The 9493-nt window shown below is 38.4% G+C and overlaps 1 protein-coding gene across 1 annotated transcript; it reads right to left on the reverse strand.

The window, feature by feature from the left end:
- Window positions 1-4412: 4412 nt before the first annotated feature.
- LOC101313390 lies at window positions 4413-5703 on the reverse strand. The gene is made up of 5 exons (XM_004293043.1): window positions 5625-5703; window positions 5335-5510; window positions 5018-5173; window positions 4642-4895; window positions 4413-4506 (listed from the first exon to the last, which is right to left on the reverse strand). Exons 1-5 carry the CDS (start codon window positions 5701-5703, stop codon window positions 4413-4415), a joined length of 759 nt encoding a protein of 252 aa, XP_004293091.1.
- Window positions 5704-9493: the final 3790 nt, after the last annotated feature.

Consider the following 9493-nt stretch of genomic DNA (forward strand, 5'->3'; position numbering starts at 1 on the left):
CTGGTTGAATTAGGGCTGGGCTCGGGTCGGGCAGGTTCAGGTTTTTAGAAAACCCGACCCGAAACCCGAAAATATCGAGTCGGGTCGGGTCGGGCCTTTTCAAATTTTCAGCCCGATTGGGCCCGAACCGATTATCTTTGTTCGAGCTTTTAGGTTTTTTCAGGCCCAAACAGGATTTGATTGTTTTACTATACATTTACCTCATTGCAGCTCTAGAAAACCAATTCAAAGCATCAAACATTGCATATCAAATTCAAAGCATCAATATTGCAGACAAATATAAATCAACATTCAACAGAACCCAAATTAGTGAAATTACATAGGTACAGCTAAAAACTATTACAGCAGAAAAAGCTAATTCATTAGATCAATCTGAGGCCAAGTACAACTGCCAAAGACCCAACATGATAATAAGTAGATGGAACAAGAGCCAGGCTAAGAACCAATGTCACTTAGAAATGCTATGCCAGAAGCTTTCTCTAAGGCCAGTATCAGCTGGAACAATACAGACTTAATCAAGAAGATATTACATATGCTTGGCATGTTCCATTACAGCTCTCTTGCACATGGCTAAGCTATAAATATCTGCAAAACAGAACATCAACAGAAAATCTGACGAGTGAAAGAAAACCTGACTTCAAGACTCAAAATAGGTTATACCAAATTTTTGGAGACCTAGGAGCCAATGTTTTCTGAACTTTAAATTTGATCATATCATATCATCCTATTATATATATTAGGATCATATCATCCCCAATATTTTAAGAATGACCATGTTAGCTTAAATATTAACTGTTAATTAAAGTGGTCAGTATATATAAACCAAAACACTATTACAAGTAGTTTGAATAAGTTATGGATCACTGAGCAGAGATGTTGTAGAGCTGTATAGAATAGGTGTTTGCTTAATAAGATGAAACAGCAGATTGATGGCTTACATGGTTATCAAAGAGAACATATAATAACAAAAGTTGAGGAAGCAGAACCAAATATCGACAAATCGAGAAATCAATTGATAGAATGCATAATATACAGAGTTTCAATACATGGTATACATATACAGTTTAGGATGCATCATATGATTCACCTCTATGATGATAACATACAAATATATAACAATCCATGAATCTTCAAAATACGATTTCATATTCATGTTTAATAATCACTTTCATATTCTTACAAAGAAAGAACAATCCATGAATCTTCAAAATACGATTTCATATTCATGTTTAATAATCACTTTCATATTCTTACAAAGAAAGGTAAGAAATCATTCAAAGAAAGAGCATAGGAAACAAAGAAAGTGAGAGAAACCCAGAAAACCCAGGTTGGGTTTATACCTGAAATGCGTGAATACTCAAACCCAGAAGCTGAAAAACTCAGAAGCCCCAACTTTACATCACCCAACTCAAACCCATCTGCCTCCACTCTCCAAACAATCGCAAATTAGAGCTTCTTCTTCATCATCCCTTAATCCCTTATTCATCATCCCTCCAGTCACCGTTGTGTTGGACGACAAAATCGGAAGAAGAGAAGAAGAAGAGAGGTGCAGAGACGAGAGTTTAGGAGAAGAGAGGCGCAGATAAGAGAAGCGCAGGTATTTTAGTTTTAGGGTTTTTTTTTTTTAATAAAAAAAATTATAAGGACCAATAATATTATGACGCGTGGCAAAATTTTGTATATCGGGCCTGAACGGGTTTTCGGTTCAGGATCGAGCCCGAACCTGAAACCGAACCGAACTGAGAGCATTCGGGCCGGTTTGTGACCCGGACCGAACTCCTCCCATTTTGGACCGAACCGATTGGGCCAAATCGGGCTTTTGGGTCAGTTTTTTTGAATTTTTGGGCCCGAACGTCCAGCACTAGGTTGAATGATATATTCCATCACAGGATGACAGTCCTCCCCCATTAGCACCTTCACCGAAATCGTTGAGTGTGAGCAAGGCTTTGGTGGCTGATGTTACAAGCGGCGAACAATTATATTTAGGGTGCGACTTTCCTCTGCAAACCAGAGTTCCTGAGGGATTACAAGTATGTGCGCTTGATGGGAGAGGGAGGGAAATGATAGTGAAGAAGAGGGAAAGAGAAAGAAACAACTTCAAGCTTGCCATTAATTATAGAAAAGATTAGAGAGCAATGTTAACTAATAACTAGTGCAAGGGTGTGAGAGAAGAGATTGTACGTATATATGCATGCATGCACTTATATTAATACTAAGGATTCAATTCAGTTTACCATCTTAAACTTTAGGTCGAAAATTAATTTGGTACCTTAACTTTTTTTTAATCATTATCATCCCTAAACTTTCAATTTCCATTATTCTAGTCTAAATTTCGAATTTGACTCCAACTATGACGTCATTAGCTAACTTTTTACCGACAACATGGCCTATAAAAAAGGGCAAAATGGACATTGCCACAAGAAAAACAGATAAAATAAATGAGTTTTATCTTTATTATTTTTAATTAAAAATTTTAATATGAATGTATCATTATTGATAGAAAAAAAAAAAATTTGGGTCATCGCTTAGCAGAGAACTGAGAAGAGAAAGTCTCAATTCGATCCAAGCTTTAGATCTAAGGGATTGTGGCCAAGATCACCAATCTTTGCAAGGACTTGAAGCACAAGATTGTAGAGCTTCAGATAATGCCGCCAATTTCAATAGAGAAGGAGGATGAGGAGCGAGATGGCGCGGCGTCTTCTTCGTCGCCGGCAAAGCTGAAGAGCTTGGGGGTTGGTCTTGAGATTTTTCGGCTTGATGAAGGAGGATTTTGACAGAGATTTTGGGGATTTGGAGGGCAAGAGAGTGGAAAATAATTGGATTGAGGCGGAGGTTTAGGAGATGTGCCGGTCATGAAGAATACAAGGGACAAGGGACGAGAGATGTGCATGTAATGAAAGGAGAGAAGAGACCCAATGATGAAGACAAACGGTCGTAATTAAGTTTATGTTGTTTTTGCATATGGCATAGCAAGCAACCATGCTTGTGGTCTAGTGCTTAGCAGCTCGTCCTAGCTAGCATGTTGGGAAGAGTTCGATTTTCAACAATGCTAGAGTTTTTATTGGAATTATTTCCATAAACTTTTACCAAGGCCAAGCACAATTTGGACATTTTGTTCACAAGTGGGCCATGTTATCAGTGACAAATTAGTATGTGACGTCATAGTCGGAGTCAAATTCGAAATTTGGACTAGAATGATGAAAATTGAAAGTTTAGGGATGATACTGATTAAAAAAAATTAAGGTACCAAACTGATTTTCAACCTAAAGTTTGAGGGGGTAAACTGAATTTAATCCTAATACTAATGAAAATCGTATCTTTACCTAACAATTAATTAGATTTGAACGAAAGATTATCTCTTGAGACTTTATATACTATTTTCAGGACTAACTTGTGACTTATGTAAGTTTGCAAATTGAGGAAAGTATTGCCAAACCCATTTAGTGCTTACCTCGATCTTCATGGTCCGCCGGTATATACCAGTGGCATGGATTGAGCATTTTATCTTTTTGAATTACAACAGCATAGGCTTATGGAGTAAGTTTGACGTCGTCCCTAGCTCTAGTACGAGGGTTTGGCACTTGGCAGCATTATTCACATATAGTTAATCTCTACTTGTTAAGTTTGACGTCATTTTCTTTGTTTGACTGGTTAAATTTTGATGTCATGCAGTATTTACCTTTGTAAGGATTGTATTAAAAAAACTGGCAATTATCTTCTTCTTTTTTGTTGGGTATAGAACAGGGACAACCAGCTTTGAAGTTGAACAAAACATAATAAAACAGATATGGGAACTGCACAAGGACAATTGAATAAGAATTAATTATAAAACACAACCTCCCCCCCCTCCCGGGGTGAACTATGAGTCACCTTTATTTTGATACTTAACTGTTAAAATCTTATATTTACACACCCGAATTTCTCTCCGTTTGACAACTTAGTACCTCTATCATTTAGAGGCGTTTTCTACTGACGTGGCACGCGTGTGACCTACAACTGTCAATTTTTATTAGACTTCAAGGATATTTTCGTCTAACTCTATTTTGCTACAGAGAGACTTATGGAGTAAATCTTCCTTTATTGTGAAATCTTTTGCATAAATCTTCTTTGCTACATTTTAGTATATTTTCTATGTTTGATATTCTAAGAAAAGTGACCATGTTTGTTTTAAGATTAAGATGTCACTAGCAGTGGCGGAACCAGGATTTCACAATGGGTATGGCTAATTTTGTATGGACACAAGAAATTTTGTTTGAGGTTTGTAACCCAGTGGGAGGCTCATCCTCATATCTTTACTTTATTTATTCAAACCATACAACATGGGGACATAAAACCAAAACCCTATACATTTAAAATGACAACAATAGATACTAAGCAAAGTCTACTCTCCGACGCCCTAACTTTTCAAACTCCTAAATTACATAATCACTTTCAATACTATCAGCAAGCTCTTTTTCAATGTAAAGAACCATCAAATCATCAAGAAAGTCATCTTCCATCTTGTTTCTAAGTTTGTTTTTCAAGATGTTCATAGATGAAAATGTTCTTTCTGTTGTTGCTGTAGATACTGGTAGAGTTAACACAAGACAAATCAACCTATATATTATAGGAAAAAATGCAGCCTTTCTTGATTCAACTAACCGTCGACACAAATCAGATAAAGAAGCTATGTGCACAAATCTGTCATCCCTCTGAACATCTGCAAGAAAGTACCCACACTCCATATCTAAGGCAACCATATCACATGCCAAAATATCTATCGGATAAAACTTGGAAGCAAGATTGTGAACATTTTCAGGGTTGAATGCCTGGAAATTATCTCGCAGATCAAGTGTACCACTAAGAACAAGAAGTTCCAAGGATTGATCTGTAAATCTACTATCAAGCTCTCTCAACTGAAAGTCTATCACAGAATTAAGTATAGTGACCCGATAATAATGCTCTTTTGTAATACTTTGTGCACAATCTCGCTCTGTACCTTTCTTATAAGGAGCAGACATATCTGACATTTTAATACCATGTTCACAACAAATGACTCTACCCTCACAATCAAATCACCCCAGCCATTATCTCTTAGAGCTTGAAGTTTCTCTTTTGCAATATCAAGAAAACTTAGAGCATTTAAGATGTCTATTGCTTTCTTTTGTAAAGATTGACAAAGAAAATCAGTGATCTTCAAGACATAATGCATCAAAAGCAAGCAAAAGACAAAATCAAAACAGTTCATAGCTATATATATACTTACACCTTTTGCTTCTCCTTGGACTTTACTTGGTCCATTTTTTTCCAATTCTGCAAGAGTCTTCTTGGTGGCACCAAATAACTTGATCAAACTTGAAATAGAGCGAATATGTGAACCCCAACGAGTAGCCCTGCCCGTTGCAAAGTAGTAGTCTGATTAGCCCCTCTACTAGTCTCAAGTGTACCTGCAGCCACTAAATCTGCAATATTGGCTTGTGCAATAACTCTTAACGCTGAATGGCGTTTTGCAGAAGAATCAACAAAATTCACTACAACATTCAGAGAAGAGAAGAATATCCAAATATCATGCACCCCTCTAGCCGCGGCAATTAAAGTCAATTGTAAGCGGTGAGCAAAACAATGCACATAATATGCATACTTACATTCTTTTTGAAACAAAGCTTGTAATCCATTAAATTGACCCCGCATGTTGCTAGCTGCATCATATCCTTGTCCCCTCATATTTTCTACTTGGAGATCATACTTACCAAGGACAGTGCATATCTCATCTTTCAAAGTTTGAGAACAAGTGTCTTTAACACTAATAACTTTGAAATATCGTTCTCTAATATACACATGACAATCAACAAATCGAAGAATCACTACTACAAAAACATTATCAGACAACACTCATCAGACAACACTCATCAGACAACCTTTTAGGGTTCCCTACTTGTCTGATGAAGTGAATTGTTATATACAACGCAAAGTTACAAAGTTTTGTTGTCTGATGACACGAAATTGTCAGGTTATATTTCAAGAGTTCAAAACACAACAATGATGCTAATTTTCTGTTGTATGATTTATGAAAATTTTGGCGGAAGGATTCCCCCCATCACCAAATTGAAAGTCGTGCAAGATGCAAAATGTTTGGACAATAGACTTTTATTTCTTTGTTGTATGATGTTGTTACAATTTATACTAGGCAATACCTAGTGCAAGTTTAGAAAATATATACAATAGTTTAAAACAATCTGTTGTTTGACTGGAAAATCTGGTGGCAAAGTCGTTTTGGCTCCAAAGTTTGCCTCCATTGATTTGGTGTGCTATGCCAAAATAGTTTTGGCTCCAAAGTTTCCCTCCGAGTATATATTCTGTTGTGTGAAAAAGTTGACAAATTTAATAACGTACCCACCAACCCTAAACGCTGTCTCACACTCTCACTCTCTCGCATTCATATCGCTGTCTCTCTCACTCTCGCATTCATTCACCCTAAACCCACCAAACAGATTGACTCTCAACTCTCACTCTCAAACAGATTGAGACTCTCGCCCTCTCACTCTCAACGGTAAGCCCTCTCTCTCTCAATGTTGTCTCAACTCTCACTCTCTCTCCCTCTCTCTCAACTCTCTCACTCTCTCAGCTCTCTCATTCTCTCGCCCTCTCTCTCAACATAGAGTTAGATTTTGGAGAGGATCAGGAACCCCCAGATGAGTGCAACGAGTTTCAGTGGTTGGTTGAGGAGGCAAACAGACCACTGTACCCCGGTTGTAAGTCGCACACCAAGTTCAATGCACTTCTACGATCTTTTGTATGCTTTTTTCTTGTTTAGGAGTTTAAGTGGGCTTCTTTCACCGTTGGCAATTTGTCACATCCCGACCCTTATATTTTTACCTTATTTACTAGCTTGATTATAATAAGAATTTTACCGTCTCCGTCATTGAGTTAATAGTTTAATTAGTCCCTAGAGGAGTTTCGGGGACGATTATGTGCGGAGGATTATTCGTAGGAGAAAGTTACGACGACGGTAAAAATAGTAAATTTTAGCTAGTAAAAGGTAATTTTTATTCGGGTATTATTTTTCGGGGTGTTTTATTTTTGGAGTTGGGTTGTTTAAAGGTGTGGACCAGGTTTGGAGAGGCCCAAACCCATCTCTCTTTCTCTCTCTTTCTTCTCTCTCTCTCTCTCCCCCGATTTCCTCTCGAGCCCCTCCCCCGTCGGAAACTTCTTGCCGTCCGTACGCCGCCGCCGGCCACCATCTGCCGCCGCTCCGGTCCCAAACTGACTGCCTCCGACCCAGCTTCCATTCTAGGCCGGTGAGAGGAGCCCTAGCGCCACCGTGAGAGAGCGGTGCCGCCCGAAAGGTTTGACTGCCTAGAGCTTCCGGTCACCGGAACTCCCTCCTCCAGCCACCAAAACCGGTGATCCTTGGCTCGTTTTGTAGCCCTCCTCCCGTGCAGCAACCCCTCCAATCAGCTCACTCCCTCTTGAGCTAGGTAAGGAGAAATGTGGAGTTGAAATTTCTAGGGCTTTTAGGTGTTTGTGTTCGATTGCCCTAGTTAGGCTTGGATTTTGGGTTTGTGCTGGTCAGAAAAGTTGTAGAGCATGATGAGGAGATTATTCTGTCAAAATTTTATAGGTTTTGGAGGTCGCCGGAATTGGCCTCCGGCCACCGCTGCCGGCGGAGCCGCCGCCGGTTGGGAGATTTTAATGTTGTTAAATTTTGAATATTAAGGGGAGTTTATTGAAGTGAGTTATGGAATTTTTGGATGAGTTGTGGATAGGTTTATGAATTTCCGAAGTTAGTATTTTTGGCGGTTAATTTATGTAGAATCCGGCCGTTGAATTAAAGTTGTTTAAACTGTGGGAAGGTGTAGTTACGGCTGCTGGTTCTAGGGTTGAAATGTGGACCATTTCGAAGTTAGGCAATGATGAGCGTGTTAATGGCTCTCGGTTAATTTTGCCTATTTTGATTAAATATTGGATTTTAGTGGGGAATTAATTATATTTTTGGAACAGGACAAGAGGAGGCCCGAGCAGAGGAAGCCTCGGAGCGTCATCAGACTTAGGCCTAAATAGTGAGTGGACTTTTATTTTAAACAATGTGCATGCAAAATAATTTATGTTGTTAGAGATTAACCGAAATTGAGAATTTCGGTGAGTATGTATATATATCCATATTTGGATGATTATGAGAATAATATGTATATGGAGAAATGCTAGCTAGCTATACGTGCTTTTCCACCATACTGAGGTAAAATTCCATTATGGTGCGACGTGAGCGTTAGACGCAATCGTCGTAGCCCTATATAAATAAAATAATTTATATAGGGGATATGCGTGTATATATATATTTATACACCGTCTTTTCCACCATAATGAGGTAAAATGTCATTATGGTGCGACGTGAGTGTTAGACGCAAGCGTCGTAGCCTTGTGTGAATTTTCTATTTGTCTTTATTGTTTCAAGAAAATTCATACAAGGGATATGACGAGTGTAATACATACATATTTTATTTTAGCATGAGAGGCTCTTATTTTTGAAGTGTTGGTGACTAGCGCGGCTAGTCACGTTTTGATAATTCAGTAAATTTTTAAAGGTTTTTGAGCTGGTTGCATGCCATTAATTGTTTTTCCACTGAAGATAAATCGGGAAAGCATAAAGATTAATTTTCTTTTAAAAAGTTATTTTTGTCCACTCACTCTAACGTGTTCAAATGTTTCCCCTGGGCCCTTCGTTTTAAAATGCCCAGTCTGCAGAGTTCGGGTTGGACCTAGTAGGAGACGAGGCATAGTCACCCGCATTTCCACCATTTTTCATCAGTAGGTTACCTGTTTAACCTACCTGTGGTTTCTTTTTCCGCTAGTGTTTAGTAGCTCTGAATACTTGGGTTTAATGTATATTATTTCGGTTGTGGGTGAAGACTTGTTGACGTCTTAGAATATTTGTTGGAGGATTTATGTTATCTTTTGGATAATTATATTTGATGTTTGGATAATGTTGTGTTGTTGGTGGTAGTTGTATTTGGGGAGCACGTAGGCTCTAGGAGTTAAGGTTGGATTAAAATTTTTGGAAGTGTTTACAGGTTTTCTTTAGGAAGGGTTGTTCATTTTCAAGTGAGGTTATGCCGATTTTTCGGTAATATCTTTCTTGGAGGTGGTCCCCGCACGACTTACTCCGGGTTTCAGGGTGAAATTCGAGGTGGGTCGTGTTACAATTGGTGAAGGCGAAAATTGCATTTCAATTGTTCGACGAAATGCCTCTGAGGAACTAAAATTTTCACTTAAAGCTGCATTTCTTGAGGTGTGGTTTCTGGGTTTAATTTGTTCACCTAGGTTTGGAGTCACAGAGCTTCCAAGCACTGGAAAGTCTTGCTCTAATGGCACTGAATATGGCATCTCTATTTTCCTTGCATCCTTGTATTTGGGTTAGTATTTGTGTAAAATTCTAGTGCATGTTGATATGTTCTTTGTACAATTGTTGCATTCCTGTCTGGATTGGGTAGCCAATTTTATGTCTAGTGCCTTTTTA

The sequence above is a fragment of the Fragaria vesca genome, linkage group LG2, assembly GCF_000184155.1.
Source record: "Fragaria vesca subsp. vesca linkage group LG2, FraVesHawaii_1.0, whole genome shotgun sequence".
NCBI lineage: Eukaryota > Viridiplantae > Streptophyta > Magnoliopsida > Rosales > Rosaceae > Fragaria > Fragaria vesca.